At 43.7% G+C, this 16,281-nt stretch overlaps 1 protein-coding gene across 2 annotated transcripts; it reads left to right on the top strand.

The window, feature by feature from the left end:
* Nucleotides 1-599: 599 nt before the first annotated feature.
* On the top strand, nt 600-15,363 carry adar (adenosine deaminase RNA specific). 2 transcript variants are annotated; one of them, XM_018680473.2, is made up of 17 exons: nt 600-729; nt 3,924-5,712; nt 5,886-6,211; nt 6,726-6,921; nt 7,389-7,591; nt 8,093-8,228; nt 8,446-8,684; nt 9,013-9,169; nt 9,646-9,814; nt 10,083-10,176; nt 10,303-10,419; nt 10,613-10,740; nt 10,866-11,048; nt 11,216-11,328; nt 11,776-11,903; nt 12,642-12,977; nt 14,248-15,363. In XM_018680473.2, the coding sequence occupies exons 2-16, from the start codon at nt 4,054-4,056 to the stop codon at nt 12,964-12,966; spliced, it is 4,173 nt and encodes a 1,390-aa protein (XP_018535989.1). In that variant the 5' UTR covers nt 600-729; nt 3,924-4,053; the 3' UTR covers nt 12,967-12,977; nt 14,248-15,363. The 2 variants fall into 2 exon arrangements, with proteins under 2 accessions (XP_018535989.1, XP_018535991.1); XM_018680475.2 differs by lacking the exon at nt 600-729 and adding an exon at nt 2,189-2,478.
* The last annotated feature ends 918 nt before the right edge of the window (nt 15,364-16,281 follow it).

The raw sequence follows: 16,281 nt of genomic DNA, 5'->3' as shown, positions 1-16,281 counted from the left end.
AATTAAGTACAGACTGAGTGCACTGTAAGAACCATTTTTTTATAACCAAAATGAAACTCAATACCAAGAACTGTCAACACCAAGACCAAATTCAGAAAACCCTATTCCAGCAACATAAATGTGTAATTTTGGTTGTATCCCATTACAGTAACACAATGAAAGTTTTAAAACTGGAACCTGGAAACTTTGTTGTGAGAAATGCCTACCACAATTACTCGGTGCCCAAAGTGACACCTTTACATTGCTTGTTTTGTCCAACCAATGGTTCAAACCTCAAAATAATTGAAAATCTGTCTAATTTTTTTGAAAAGAAAACAACTAAATCCTTACGTTTGAGAAGGTGAAAATATTATATTATTTTCTCTCAATCAACTAATCATTTCATCTCTGCCTGTGTATACTGCTGAGTAGCTTAATACATAATCAAACAATAAACAATAATAATTTTCGAAGTAACTAAAGCTGTCAAATAAATGTAGTGTAGAGTTTATCAAGTACCTCAAATGTGTAGCGAAGTGTACTACATGTGAAGGACACAGCCGCGGATAAAAATATCCGAACCTTGCCTATTCGTTTGCGTCACTCTCATGCGACGTTTAGCTGTTTGTGTCAGTCGCCAGCGTCTCGCGTCACTTCTGCTCGCACCAGTTCTTTGATTGTTTTTCCATCACCGCATTAAAATATTTCACGCCAACAGGAGCCCGCAGAGCCGAAACACTGCGAGCCAAGGTAACCGATTAAAGCTGTTACGGGTCTTTAAATCACCTGTTGTGGTTTGTGTGAAGGGCGCTGTGTGTATGTTTTGCGTTAGCAGACAGGGAACTGACTGTGCTGCAGGCGGTAGTTAGAAATGGTGCAGTGCCAGTGCGGAGCTAGTAGGCTGGCTAACGTTAGCTGGAGGAGGGACGATGCTCAGATGCACATTTTGCCCTTTAACGTGTGGCTCAGCCCTAACACAAAGTCTGAGCATTTGTGCCCCTGTAGTTTTTAAACATTTTGAGTTCGTCTAACCTTTTAGTTTTTAAAGTTATTGCTTCGCCTTTCTTTAGAGAACAACCGTGAGCTTGTTAACAGCGAGGAATTCAGAGTTTCATGATTAACACTTCTGAAACAATCGCTTCTTCTTTGGGATGAGTAATGAGTGCATCCATCTTCGCACAAAACCCTATTATAAAGTTTATTTTAAGCCTCAAATATAGGACTTAACGTGGATTCTGTTTTTTAACAATAGCTGGGACATTGGTTGTCCTGTCAAACTTTTATCATGGTATGTATCTGTATGCTCTACATTAAGTTTAATATAATGTTTTAGATATCCTAACGCTACACGACTGAATATTAACTGTGTTTCTAGTGATCTGTAATGCAGCTTGGTTTATCTTCACTTGACTGCAAACATAAACAACTGAATGAAATGAATTATTTCAGCTGAATGAAATTGAACACAGATTTGATTGATTAAATTAACTCATTTACAATCAATATGCAAAAAATTGTTCTGAAATTGGGCACAATCACTGAAACAAATGGCAGGAAATCACTTTTACTTTGTTGTGGTATTTGTGTGAGTGCACGCCCCCCTGCTGCACTGCTGTAGTTAAACTGTATTTTGATGAGTGACAGCAGGGATGCTACGAGATCCACGTGTGTAACTGGGTCCATGTTATTCTTTTAAGCACATATATCTGTTCTACTCATGTGTCTAATAGTCTCCCCCACCTTATACCACTGTTATGTCTCTTTTTCCCTCCATCCTGTCACAGTCCTCTAACTAGATCTCGACTTTTTGCTGTGATATTTGTATCCCTCAAAATGTATTACATTACTACCAGTCTCCATCATTTTCCCTCCTCCGTTTTATTTTTAATGTGAGAACTTGATCTGAGCATGTGATGTCTCCTCTGCCACAGTGTGCTGTATTCAGCATGCATTCAAGAGAGGGTGTCCTTGTAACTCCACGGTAACACAGGCGCGTTGATTGCATGAGTTGGACCGCAGAGCGACCTCTTAAGCATGAACATTAATTCGACAGACATAAAAGAACTGTAGCTCTTAATACTTAATAGACACGTCTGGCCATCTGTATGATTCCTATGTGTCTGCCCTTGGTGCGCCTCTGCAGGTCACGTGACTCACAATAGAAACCTATCCTTTCTTCAGAAATGAAATCGAAACTCACTGTGTCTCTTTTGACCACTGTTTCCCTTTACTTACGCAAGTTAGTCTGTGGATTTTTCCTAAACTTTCATGGTGCAGCAGCTGAGCAATCAGCGTTTTACAGCATTTATAAGCGAGCAGCCTCTCCTGTGTTTACACTGTGGAAGCTGCGGACAGGACCTCACTCATCCAAAGCGGAAGACTGCGCGTTACTTTGTTGATGTTTTCGTGAGTTTCGGTTTAAGTTTACCTGATCACTGGGAAGCTGCAGGAGCAGCAGCGTTTACACTCCACACTTTTTTCATCGCTACTGTACTGTAGGTGAGATCAGTACTCCATGAGCCCACTGGGTCTTGTGCTGTTAGTTTATATGGTGTGTTGCATACACATGTAAATATGTGCATCGGATCTGGTGAATGTACCAGGTTTCATTTCTGCAATGCTAAGTAGTTAAAGGATAATAAGGTCTCAGTGAGGGGAGGAAGGGGCCCTTCTGAGCAACAAACTGTGTGTTGGTGATATTTAGCTATTTCTTGACATGACAGCATAAAGCATGCAAAAGAGTTGATTCATCAGTTGTCAAATGGTTTGTCTTGCCCATGCCTCCAAACAGAGACAGTGGATTCTGAAAAACAACAGAGTTGTTATTTTGGCTGTCAACTGTTGCCTTGCATCAGGGTCAAGATGAGTCAGCTCCAGCCCCGTTTGGCCCCTGGGCTGCCGGGCCTGTCGGCCACCATTACTGTGATGAACCAACACTATGGTGTTCTCTATTAATGTGGCGGCGGTGGGCCTGCTCAGCTCTACGTGACAGACCAGTGATGCTGACTGGGCCAGAGGGGATGAAACCTGACTCAGTATTGGGTGTCTCCTTGTTGTCAGTCTCACCGTTATAGACATTATTGAGTGTTGTCAGATATGAAACTTGAGGCTGAATCAATGTTTGTTGTACCATAGAAGGATATTGAAATTCTGCAGGATCTACATTTCTACTCGATTGATATTTTCTGTCATGGCTGTGTGTGTGGTTTTTAGAGGAGGGAGTTATCCTAGCTCTGCAAAATCTTCTCATCGCTTAGGATTCACTGTTGTCACTGCAAGTGCATGGTTTCATGGTTTTCTGTCCACAGCGCATCACTGACCGGTAGCCCTTCACGTTCTTGTGTCCTTGAAACCATCCTTTATGTCTACATCAGTGTCACCCCCACCCCACCCCCCACCCTGCTATGGATCCAGATCCAGCAATAATTTGTAAGGCCAGAAATAAAACCGAATAGTCACAAGAAGGTCTGAATTATTAATCATCATCCCTTTACCCTGGGATTAAATTTCAGTGTGACTGGGAGAGACAGTATGTCACCCTGCAGTATCCTTGTAGACTGGCTGGGGTATAATCTGAAGATATGCACAGGAGGGTTGACAGTGTTGGTGTTTGTCAGAGCTTACCTCCTACATATAATCTTCATTATTTTCCATAATAGCCTGATGAATTATTGTCCTCTTTCTGTATACTGTATTTCAGGAAGGCAAGAGGTCTAGGGTGATGTTAAAAACTGGATCTTCAGAGGAGGTTTAGATTCAGGGACTTATCCAAGGACTCTTGAGCAGGTTGGAGGCTTGCCAGCAGGGCCTTAACTTGTGCTATTGGCTGGAATGACAGTTTCACTTACCCACCTGGCTGTTTTTCTCCACCATTCAGCTATCTTACTGTTATTTATTTCTGTTTATTAACAATCTCCTGACATTGTCCTTTGTGTGTGTTTCAGGTGCCCTCAGTGTGCAACTGGCCTGCCCTGACTTTACATCAGGGTTTGCTCTTTGTGCCAGAGGACGTACACTCATAAAGAAGCTGCACAGCCAGCTACACCGGCCCCCTTCACTCTCTCCCCCTGCGCTATGAGCAGAGGTAGAGGAGGGCCTCCCAAAGAACGGTACCACAGACATCCACCACCCTACCACCAGGCCAAGGAGAATTACAACAGACCTGGCCCTGCCTCTCTCTACCCCAGAGCTGGCCTACAGCAAATCCCATATTCAGGTTACTACAACAGCCCCACCCCTCCTGTAGTGTCCATACAGCCCCCACCTCCGTCTCTCATCCCCTCCGCTCCACCCATACCAAGCCACAATAAAGCAGCCCCTAAACCTGCAGCCGTTAACCATTTACAGAATCAGAATCACAGCCCCAGTCCTGGTCCTGGTCCCAATTCTTTTCAGTACCAACAGGTGGAGTTCCTGAGAGGACACAGCTCTGAGGCACCGCAGTTCAGAGCCAGTCCACGAGGAGGGGGAGGGGGAGGGGGAGGGGGAGCGGTACCCGGCAGGCCACCCAGTTCCCCATATCAGTCCCAGTCAGGGTACAGTAGATATTCAAACCCCAACAACAGCCCTAGGGGTAGAGGCGGGTATAGCCAGGACCAGAGTTTTGCGTACCCACCTACCGCAGGACCTCTGCGAGGCCCTCAAGGCTCTCGACACCCAAATCAAAACCAGTTACAAGGCAAAAGCCACAACCAGTACTCCAGCAGACAATGGTGCGTCCAAACAGACTCTTTGTGTGACGGTTTTCAGAGCTTGTCTCTTCATAGAGACAGGTTTGGAGGAGAAAGGTTTGACAGACATTCTTCATCCAGCAGCTCGTCAATTTCAAGCTTTAGTAAGAGTAACATCACTCTCACTCCTGACATCCAGGAACAGGTACACAGGGCTTTGGCTGCTCTTAGGCCAAGTGAGAGTATTTCTGCAAAATTGTTAGCCAAAAAGCTGCGTCTGCCCAAAAAGATAGTGAACAAGGCCCTCTACTCTTTAGAACGCTCACAGCAAGCCTCCAAGGAGGGACTCACTCCTCCCGAGTGGACTGTTTACAGACAACCTCTCAGATGCAAAGAAGATCAAAACTCTGAAGTGCAAAGTCCACCAACTCATCTCTGTGTCAGCTTAGAGCACCTTCAAAAACCTGAAGCCAAGGTTGAGCTAAAAACAGCAACGAACAGGGGACAGGCCAAAGAAGAGGACTCTGACACAGAATCCAGCTCTTCTTACTGCTCTTCTTCAGAGTCATTTGATTCCGAAGGATCCCAGTCACCAGCAAAAGGTCAGCACGAAGAGAAACGACATCCCGGCGCTACCAGCTCTCCTGATCAGGAACTTCAGCTTCCCACAATGACAGAGCAGAAGGATCTAGTTCTGCGGTACCTCCTCGATGCAGGGGAGGCAACTGCTCTCGTCATAGCCAAAAACCTGGGTCTCAGGACCACAAAACAGGTCAATCCCACCCTCTATGCTCTGGAGAAGCAAGGTGAGGTCATTAAGAATGGTGAGGTCAACCCTCCCACCTGGGAGCTCTCCACCCGCCGGAGAGAGAGGATGGAGAGGAACCTCAAAGCCGCGCAGAGCACCCCAGCCGAGGATGTCAAGATGGAGGAGGAAGTCAGTCGAGAGGAGGTGGGAGGTGCGTCCATCGTTCTTCCATCACCGCCGCTACCACCAATAGCAGGCCTCGAGCCACTACAGCTTCCAGAGGGCTGGACGCCAGAGCAAAGTCACAGTGAAGCAGTGGGTGAAATTCCTGTCTTTTGCTTTGTATCCATGTATTTATTTAATGGTATTAAGGTGACTACTTTGTTATGAATATAGAAATGAATATGGAAAGATACCATAAACCTTAATACACTGAAAAAGAATGTAATATATGTCAATTAATCCTTTCACCCGTTTTTCCTTGTCAGTCCCATTCCTCCCTCCACCCTCCCCCCTTTACCTCATGTCCAGACAAAGAGACCAACGAAGGACAGTGGGCCACCGATGATATCCCAGAATTCCTCAACGCCATTCGCAGAGAGACAGACGCTGAAAAACTGGCAGCAGAAAAGGCCAATGCCATGGGAACTGTAGCCGTGTCTCTGGCAGCCCCGCCTCCACAGAACCTGTGGGCCAAATTACAGGAGGTGAGGCTGAAGAACCCCGTCAGCGGCCTCATGGAGTATGCCCAGTATCTGGGCCAGAACTGCGAGTTCCTGCTGCTTGACCAATCAGGACCCTCCCACGACCCAAGGTTAGTGACATGGTCCACTGTTAGGGTAAAGTTTTAATTGATACACGGAGTAATGTAAGTTAATCTGTGATCATTACTGCTATGGCATGCGGCAGAACCACTATTGACCTTTCTAAACAATCAGGTTTTGACCTATCCACAGTAAATACGGTGTCTTTGTTTCTACCAACTTTGTTTTTAGCACCACAACAATCTCTTGCTTAAGTTTATTTTCCCATTAAACATCCCCAAACTTGAGCTTTTGAGTTCTGTTTGCTGTTTCATGATGTGCTAGCTTTTTTGTTCTTCCACACGTTTCTTACTCTCTGTAAAGTTCCTGATGACAAACACATTGATTCAAAATCTGTGAGGAATACATTCGCTTTAATGAAGACACAAGATGCTGCCAGTTAAGAATGAAAATGACATTGCTTGTTATGCAACACAGTAGTCTCAGAGAACTGTAGCCGCTCAGTTAATCGTGTATCGACAGATCACTGTGTCTCATCCGTATATATTTCTCCACCTTTGTCAGATTCCGTATGCAGGTGATGCTCAATGGGAGGCTGTTTCCTGTCGCAGAAGCTTCCAGTAAGAAGGTTGCAAAAAAGGACGCTGCTGCGGCCACCCTGCGCATTCTCATTGGAGAGATGCAGGGAGGGGCGAGCACAGGGGACGATGGAAATACTGCCAGTACGGACCAAGTCATGGATATACTCCCAGACACCAGTGTGAGTTGTGTTTGAACATGAGAAAATAAGTCTCAGTTAGACATTTCAATTTCACTTAATCAAAGTATGTTGTTACCCAGTTTTCACCTTCATATTTCCAAAACTTTATGGGACTTGGCTGCTAATCCTAAAACAAACTGAATAATTTTCATTATTCTTAAATGAATTAAAAGAAATAAACAAAACTTATTGAAACATATAGACTTCTGTTTCCACTGTGCCCGTAGAACATAGCCCCCTATTTGACAATGCTGAAGAAAACTGGCCCAGACACCTTACTGCTGACCCTTCCTGAACATAAACCTGAGTTTGGTTTGACTCTTTACATCCAAATAGGGAGCACTACTATACATGATCATTGTAATAATTCTGTGATTATTTGTGCAGCCTTAGTGAAAACTGTGAATTGCTGACAGAGTATTTTGGTCTAAAGAACAGTATATTTTGTCTTTTTTGCTGTCTATCAGGGGGCAGTTGAAAGCACAGGGGGAATTTTTGGGTCCGGTAGCACAGAAGGAATGGGGATGATGGAGGGACCTCGCCAGCCACTGTCCCGCTCTCTGCCTGGTGGGAAAAATCCGGTGTCTGTCCTGATGGAGTACAGCCAGCGCAGCGGGAATCCCATCGAATTCATCATCACCGGGCAGGCTGGCCCACCACATGACCCACGGTACTGGCTCCTTCACCTCCCTCTGAGTCTGTCCTTCTGGTTCCCTAACACTGCATCTTCTTAGACTGAGTTCCCCTGTGGTCATACGTTCCGTCCTAGGGGAAGAGAGTGATCAGCTATTTCTGTTCAGTCTGTCCTCAGTACTGTAGTCAGCTGACAAAGATACAACGCCATCTCTGTCCATCCGCTCTTTACCACTCCTTCTGTTTATAATCCATCCCTTTAGGCAGATGGCAGGCTGAATGATACAATACAAACTTGTGTTCTCCTCCAGACACGTTCTACAAATGTTGTATGCTTCTGTTTTTATGACTAGCACACCATAAGCTCTAGTGTTACTGCAACTCTGGCACATCTGCTGATTTATCTGAATGTGATAAGTCAGGAATAGTAACTCAGCAACGTGTGGCATCATCTCTGATCTCCGTTACAAACCAAAATAATTCTCCCCCTTTTTTGTCTCTCTGCCACCCTTTTCACCTTCTCTGTCTCTGTGTTCAGGTTCATGTACAGGGTGAAGGTCGGAGAGAGCTTGTTCGCCGAGGCCTCAGCTCCGAGCAAGAAGGCAGCTCGCCAGCTGGCAGCAGAGGAAGCCGTCAAAGAATTAATGGCTGACGGGAGATTGCAGCTCAACAAGGTGTGGAGCAAAAAGCCGAGAATAACTTGAGTTGTTTATTTTGCACATCCACCAAAATGAGTGGAATGACTGTAGAGAAACAACAGTTCACTCAGGCAGAAAGAAATGATCTTGTCACTTCTGTCACTTTGCTCTGCTCCATCCACTCAATACCACTCACATCTCTCTCTTTCTCCTCTCACCCCCCACCCCTCCCGCTGCCATCTCTCTTTTTCAGCCTCAGTTGCCCCTAGGCTCTCCCAGTGATAATGATGGCGGTGGCTCTGGGACGACATGTCCCTCTTTGCCCCCTTTGACTGCAAATGAGTTGCGAGCAGCACACGAGGCAGGGGTCGGGGACCTCATCAACCACCTGAACAACAACGCAGTGTCAGGTCTTCTGGAGTACGCCAGAGCCCGGGGCTTCGCAGCTGAGATCCGCCTGGTGGGCCAGTCTGGGCCACCACACGAACCTAAGTATGTGGGAGCTGCATGAATGCACACACATACACTTTTTTTAACATGTACACACTGGAGAAAAAAATCTCCTTCTTAACATGTTACAATATGCTTAAGAAAATATGGCCAAACCTAAGGGAAAAAAATAGGATAATTTAAAGATATGGGACATTAACGAAGGCTTTGTTGTCTCATTTCTTGCCTCACTTGAGATGCTAAGGAAAATGCTCAAACTGATATTTGAGTTTATGACCCAACCATTTCCATTTCCTTGGGTCTTAACGTGAGTTAGAAAACCCAGTCAAATCCTCCACTGATCACCTTTCTCCTTGCCTCTCCTGCTCAGGTTCACCTACCAGGCTAAGCTGGGCGGACGGTGGTTCCCTCCAGTCTGCGCGTCCAACAAGAAACAAGGAAAACAGGAAGCAGCAGATGCTGCTCTACGGGTTCTGATTGGAGAAGCTGAGAGGGCAGCCCGCACAGGAGAGCTTATCCCAGCTGAGGTGAGCTGGCTTTTCACTGTTTTCACATTTTGTATCATGCTGTCAGGCTCAACATGGGAACAAAGCAGTAAGTAATGGAATGAGAGAAATAGCAGAGGCACATCAAAAGCTTTTGCTCACCTTGATAACCTTTACTCAGAGATTGGCCTTCAGCTTAACTACAGTAAAAGCCAGCATGTAACTGACTGACCAACTCACATAAGTAAAACTGTTTCACAAATAACAACATATGACACTAAGAATAAATTGTACCCCAAGTAAAATACACCTAGAGTCTGTAACTCAACACATTTGCTGCGTCACTGTCTTAGATATGTTGTTCAAACACACAACAATGTTATTTTCTTTGGTAGTTTTTTGAGACTTGTCATTGGATTGCACAGTCAAATAAATATTATATATGCAAAATATGTAATAATCATTATTTCTTTATTTCTGTTTTGCTTGCCCTATTCTGTAAACATCGCTCTCTCTAGCTACCAGTGAGTGGCAGCACTTTGCACGACCAGATAGCAATGTTGAGTCACCAGCGTTTCAATGCCCTGACTACACGTATCCAGCACAGCCTTCTGGGACGCAAGATTCTGGCCACCATCGTCATGAGGAGAGGAGAGGGCCTGGGGACTGTTGTCAGCCTGGGAACTGGTATATCCATTACCTTTAGCATATAACCTATAAAACAACAGAGGTGGTAAAAGCAGGGAGTGAAAGGCATTGTGTAGCAACAGAAGAAAATGTGTTGTCACTGCATTTTTCCATGATGATTAGTTTCATGGATATATGTGCTCAGAGGCACTGTCAGAAAGCTCAAGCAGAACTAGGTCACTGCAGAACCAAGAGGCGCTGCGTTGTCGTGTTCTTTGACATTGAACTTGTCTCTTGTTTTTTTTTTTTTTTCTTTCTTTTCTGTCAGGAAATCGCTGTGTTAAAGGGGAGGAGCTGAGCCTTAAAGGGGAGACTGTTAATGATTGCCACGCTGAAATCATCTCCAGAAGGGGATTTGTTCGGTAGAAATAGATCTCTCTCTTTTATCAATGTTTCTCTCCCAGTTCCAAAAATACCACACTCTCTTCCCAGTCCCAGTCTGCGGGACATTATTTATAAGTCTAACTTGCCATCTCCTTTCCTCTCAGGTTTCTGTACAGTGAGCTCCTCAAGCATTGTGATGGCGCAGACGACAGTATATTTGAGCCAGCAGAAAACAACAAACTCCAGATCAAATCTGACATCACCTTTCACCTCTACATCAGGTGGGAGTATCAGATGTTTTCTTTCCCTTTGTTCACCTCCCTCTAATCTCTCATCTTTCAAACCCATTCTGTCCATCACCTGCATACATTACATCAATGTTTCATGTTTGGATCAGTGTTAGTCGATCTCCTTTAAGCCGCATGTCATTTTGGCGTGTGTCACATCAATATCTTCTTTTTCTCTTATCCATAGCACGGCACCTTGTGGGGATGGGGCTCTGTTTGATAAGTCCTGCAGTGAGTCCGGGGATGAAGTTGAGGGCCACCAGCCTCTGTTTGAGAATGCCAAACAGGGCAAGCTTCGCACCAAAGTGGAGAATGGTGAGGGATGAAACTCGCACACACCTGTCTTCACAAATACTGTATGTAACTGCATGAAAGAAAACGATTCCTCATCGTAAGCAAAAGCTGTAACCTTTGTATGTGTGTGGCGTTGTTTGTGCCAGGTGAGGGCACCATCCCAGTGGAATCAAGTGCAATTGTTCCCACGTGGGATGGCATCCAGCACGGAGAGAGGCTGCGAACCATGAGCTGCAGTGATAAGATCCTGCGCTGGAACGTACTGGGCCTGCAGGGGGCGTTGCTCACCCATTTCCTGCATCCTATCTACCTAAAGTCCATCACACTTGGTATATAATGTGCTGATGCCTTGTCATTGTTACAGCCAGTTAGAGAACGGATAATGTGACAAATATGAGCGTTAACGTCAGTGAAATTGGATGATTTGCCTGTTGTGCGTTGCTTCTTGTCTCAAATTTCTGAATTACAACCTGTAGTTGTTGCTCTGCTCTGTCAGGCTACCTGTACAGCCACGGTCACCTGACACGCGCCGTTTGCTGTCGGCTGGCCAGAGATGGTGAAACGTTCGGCCAGAGTCTTCCTCCTCCCTTCATACTGAACCACCCAGAGGTAACCACAAAAGTTTTTGGCAATGTCATATGTGGACATTAACCAGGAATATTAAGGTCATTCTCACTAAATTAATCAGTTAAGCTGCCAGCGCTCCTATTTGCGCCTGCACAACTGTTTTCTTCAGTGTTCATCTTCTTTAAATGGCAGAATGAGAAATACAGAAGCTGGGAGCTGCACACAATTCAGCTTTTACTTGTTTCAGCCTGTTTCTGAACACTGATTGCTTTCACTTACACAAAAGTGATATTGTTTGAAGCTACCATCTCCAGTTGACACAGTGTGACACAGCCATCACACTGACACATGCATTACACAACTAATTTTACACGCTCTGTTTGGAATTGTTGACTCACATCTAAGGGCTTAATTAGCCTGATTAAACAAAATATACTCACTCTATCTCTACCCCTCCCTCCCCTCCCACACCACCTGGTCGGACTTTAGGTGGGCAGGGTTAGTGTGTATGACTCTACACGTCACACGGGCAAGACCAAGGAGTCCAGTGTGAACTGGAGCTTTCCAGACCAGCACAGTGTAGAGGTGCTGGACGGGACCAAAGGCAAACTGGATGGGTATGTAGTATAATGTGCAACTGAACTAAAATCCTGTCGCCACTGACAGCAACGCACATGGTTTCTCAACACTTTGGCTTGTATAGTCTACTATTGGTCACATAATAACTTATTATTTAAGGAGTGTAGTGCTGCTGTTCAATGTTTTTGTCTTTCTCTAGTGGCTAACAATAACTTTGTATTAGCTGACGACAGATTCAAGTCGATTCTTTGCCTGAGCAGAGACTTAAAATTTAAACTGCTTTGCCCTGTAGCTCAATATGCCCCTAAAATGCTCCCTAGAAATGTGATCTTGTTTTTTCATCTGTATGAGTTATTGATCCTCCTGACATTGATCAAACACCATATCCCTGGACTTTGTTTCCAGGGAAATATTTTGAAGATCATAATCAGTTACTATTATTACAATTCGGGTTAGCACTGGTGTCCCAAATGCTCCTAAACCCTAAGATAAATTTGAATTCTATGCACAAACTATTTAAAAATACACACAAACTGAAAACCCCATGGCAACATTTTTATTTCGGATAATCTCAAGTGCTGTTTTATTCAGTAAAAACTGTCAAAAAAAACTACAAGCTTAATTAAATTTCAATTAAATTACCCAAAACAGTGAGCAGCAGGCAATGAAGTAAGCTGAATGGGAATCAGACCAAACAAACTATGATGTTTTCCAGGACTGTCACACTTTTTTCCATGAACACTCAACTAACAAGTCCTCTCATGTCTTCCCCGTAGGAACAAACTGGGCGTGTCCCGTGTGTCCAAGTCCAACTTGTTCTGCCTGTTCCGCTCTCTGTGCCAGCGGTGCGGCCGCACAGACCTCCTCACCCTGCCCTCATACGCCCAAGCCAAGATGTCGGCCACGTCCTTCCAGCTCGCCAAGCAGCAGTTCTTCCGAGCTCTCAGCATCCACGGTTACGGTGCCTGGATCGGCAAACCGCTGGAGGAGAAGAGCTTTGAGGCGGGCGAGGGAGGCAGGAACAACGGAGCAAGTGTCCCTCTGGGATATGGCAGCAGTAGAAACGGAGGAGCGATGGAGATCAAGCAGGAGGAGGCATAGAACGATGCAGGGTGCGTTATTAATATAAATATGCAGTGGGTGGGGTGGGGTGGGGGGAAGCACAAGCCAGGGGCAGATGTGAAGAAAGAAAAGGACAATCAAACAACGTGTAGCCAGCAGCCAGAACTGTATCTTCTGATGGAACATGGTTAAAGGCTGCAGAGGAAAAGACTGATTGAAAGGGACAGAGTAAATGAGAGGGAGATGGCAAAGGCAAAGCCTGAAGGGTGAGTGGGGTCACAGTAGACAGACAGAGCTAGAGAGCGATTCAGGGGGTATACAAAATAATAAAAACACTACATGAGAAAGGAATTAGTTTGAAGTCAGTAAATCACCATGGCAAGCACTGCTACAAAGCTGAGTTGTCTTATCTTGCGAGACATTTACTGTTTTTGTCAGGATCCTTTATACTGTTTATACATTAGTTTCCAATTGTAACTTCATTTCGTCTCTGTAATTGCAGTGCTTTGCCTATGCTGCCATTATTTTCCACTCGTCTACTTTATCTGTAAAATTATTTTTGCAGGTTCTGTGACCACTGCATGAGACGATTTGGCCTCTTTAGACCAGTTCGCTGTCTGATTTTGCCACAAGAGCCTGAGTGCCGCTAACTGACATTCAAGCTAACACAACCCTGCATTGTAGCATTGTTTGTGATTGTAAATAAGTCAATTTAGAGTTTCAGTCCTCTGTCATGAAGTGCTTATTATTTTTTCTGCTCCCTGTATTTTAAAGTATGGAAACACATGCAGCTGCTTTTAGGACAGCGAGCAGAAACATTGGGACGCTCTCAACAGGAATTTTGTTTTGTTTTTGTTTGTTTTTTTTTCCTCACACTCATCCTAGTTAGATGTCATGAGTAAACTTGGAAATTAGTCCTTGCTCAGTACAGTCCCAGTGTACATAAAAAGCTTTCACTGTACGTAAGAAGATTAATGCCAAATTTTACTCGGATCAGTGACTGACATTCACTGTCCAACATTTTAGGGTTTAAGTCTTGTACATACTCTGAAGTCTCAGACCAGGCTCCTCTCTGAGTTGAACCAGCTGTAAGATTTAAACTTACCGTACACCCTCAGCTGTCCATCCATCCATTATTCCCAATAGCACTGTGTCTATCAGTGTGGCCCTTTGATCAGTCCCACATTTTCTCTGTGCTTTTGTGCTTTTATATAGAATTACTGATGTCAAATCCTCCAAGAAATACAACATTTCTGTTCTTACTGCTTGTGTCTGTGTGTTGAATGTTTCTCCTTGTTTTCCTTCACTTCTGTCAATAAGGTCATCTGTAGCTGGCCTTGCTAAGGAGCCCTGGAAAGTCTCTACTGTCCTGCCTGCAGCCTGCCTGCATTTTTAGAAAACATCTCAATATACAAAAGGTTTTCAGGATCTCTTGCACAGCCAGTTGTTGAGGACCGCTGGGTGAGGACAGTTTTGTTGGAGAGTGTGTAGTTTGATCTTGATTTGGTTATATGTAGATGAATGATGCAATGTATACATCAGGTGTATACAAATACATGAACACACAGACATACAGTGGGGTCCAAAAGCCTGAATCCAGTTCCAGAAACTAATTTATCAAGAACTATCACAGATGTTTAATCAGATAATTTATTTGTCAAAATAGTGCATAATATTGGTTGGTTGTTTGTTTTTGAGAACCCACAGTATCTGAGCACTCTGTAAGGGCATGTCAGAGATGTGCTGTAATAGCTTTTGAGGTCTCACAGATGTGGTCTGGTAATTACAGAGGAAAAGCCACACGAGTCAGCACTCCATAATGTTCAGATGGTTTGCTTTGGTATCTGATGCTTGCACCGAGCCATTGTTTTGCTGGAAAATGAGTCTTGTTTTAAACGGTTTTAAGCTTGAAGTGATGATGTACCTCTCTAGAACAGAGCTGCACTTCTCTCTGGTCAACGTGTAGTTAGCTGAAGTTCAACTTTTAATTGAAGACTTACACATAGAATTTTCTCAGAAGCTGCCATGTGAATAAGTCTATACATATGGGCTTACCTATAGCCCACACATTGTTGTTAGCGTTTCTATAAACATTACATTATTTTTATTTATGTGAAGAAAGAAAATAAATCATTAAAAGGTGCAATTTATGATATTGGACTCAGACTCTTGGACCACACTGTTATGGATATACTGTGTGTGTGTGTGTATATATATATATATATATATATATATATATATATATATATATATATATATATATGTGTGTATGTCTGTGTGTGTGTGTATATGTATAGGTTTTATGTATATATTTTGTAAATCATCTACAGCTGTTTTTCAATAATTTTTCCTGATGTTTTACTGCAACTTGGTTTTTTTTACCAATGACATTTTGAAAGTTTGAAAAAATAAAATAAGTAGCCATGTTTCAGTGGAGGGATGTGTTTGTGGTATTCTCTTATTAGATTCTGTTACACTGTATTTTACGTTTATTTATCATCTGCTTCTTTCTCCAGAGGACTACTTTCATCGCCCAAGGGTTGAAGTGTCTAAATGATATGGGGACTTTTACATTTTTCTGGAGATTATAGATATTCATTGTGTCAGACCAGCTTTTGAGTTGTTCCCTGAGGACTGAAAATGTGCAGCACTGCCTCTAGTTCTGACTCTTCATTCATAATAAATCTTTGGATCTTAGTTATGAGGAAACAATGAAGGGAAAGAGATTTTCTACAGGTTGAAAGTTTGAGTGAGCAGAAGATGCTAATTTTCATAGCATAGGCTCCTTTCCTCAGGGTGGCGTTTGGACTGAGTCTGGCTCCTTATAGCTGCGGAGCCTGTTGCAATGCTCCAAAGGATCAGCAGATGGAAACATGTCCTCACATTAGGTCCCCAGGGCTGTGTGCATGAGTGTATGCAGGTGAACAAAGTCCAAATGAAATCAGCCCCTGGTGACCTGATATTCACAGTGGATGCAAGACAAAATCTGTTGTAGATTTTTTTTTTTTATTATTTTATCTATAGACCAGCACATTATAGTACAAGCTTATGGATTCTGGTTCTCTCTTATTTTACTTTAATTTTCTCTCTGTGCAGGTCTGAGTATGTTTATGTAATTTCATTTACATCTTGTTTGGGATACTGTGAGTTTCAAGTTGAGCACATTAATATCTTTAATCGACCACTTTAAGACATTTTTTGGGTCTGAGTCACTATTAGTATTTTTTTAGATTATAGTGTACACTAAAATTCAACTTGACTGTCATTGCACACAGAAAGCATGAGGACAACCAAGTACAGTTTAGCATCTAATCAGATCAAACTAGCTAAAGTACAGAATGAACAACAAATCAA

The sequence above is a fragment of the Lates calcarifer genome, linkage group LG15, assembly GCF_001640805.2.
Source record: "Lates calcarifer isolate ASB-BC8 linkage group LG15, TLL_Latcal_v3, whole genome shotgun sequence".
Classification (NCBI taxonomy): Eukaryota; Metazoa; Chordata; class Actinopteri; family Centropomidae; genus Lates; species Lates calcarifer.
Note: the sequence above shows the minus strand (reverse complement) of the source record. Positions and strands in the feature narration are given on the sequence as shown.

Coding starts and splice junctions, on each gene's coding strand:
- adar (XM_018680473.2), top strand. CDS start 4,054: ATGAGCAGAGGTAGAGGAGGGCCTCCCAAAGAACGGTACCACAGACAT. Junction 6,922..7,388: donor ATATACTCCCAGACACCAGT/GTGAGTTGTGTT, acceptor GCTGTCTATCAG/GGGGCAGTTGAAAGCACAGG. Junction 11,329..11,775: donor TCATACTGAACCACCCAGAG/GTAACCACAAAA, acceptor GTCGGACTTTAG/GTGGGCAGGGTTAGTGTGTA.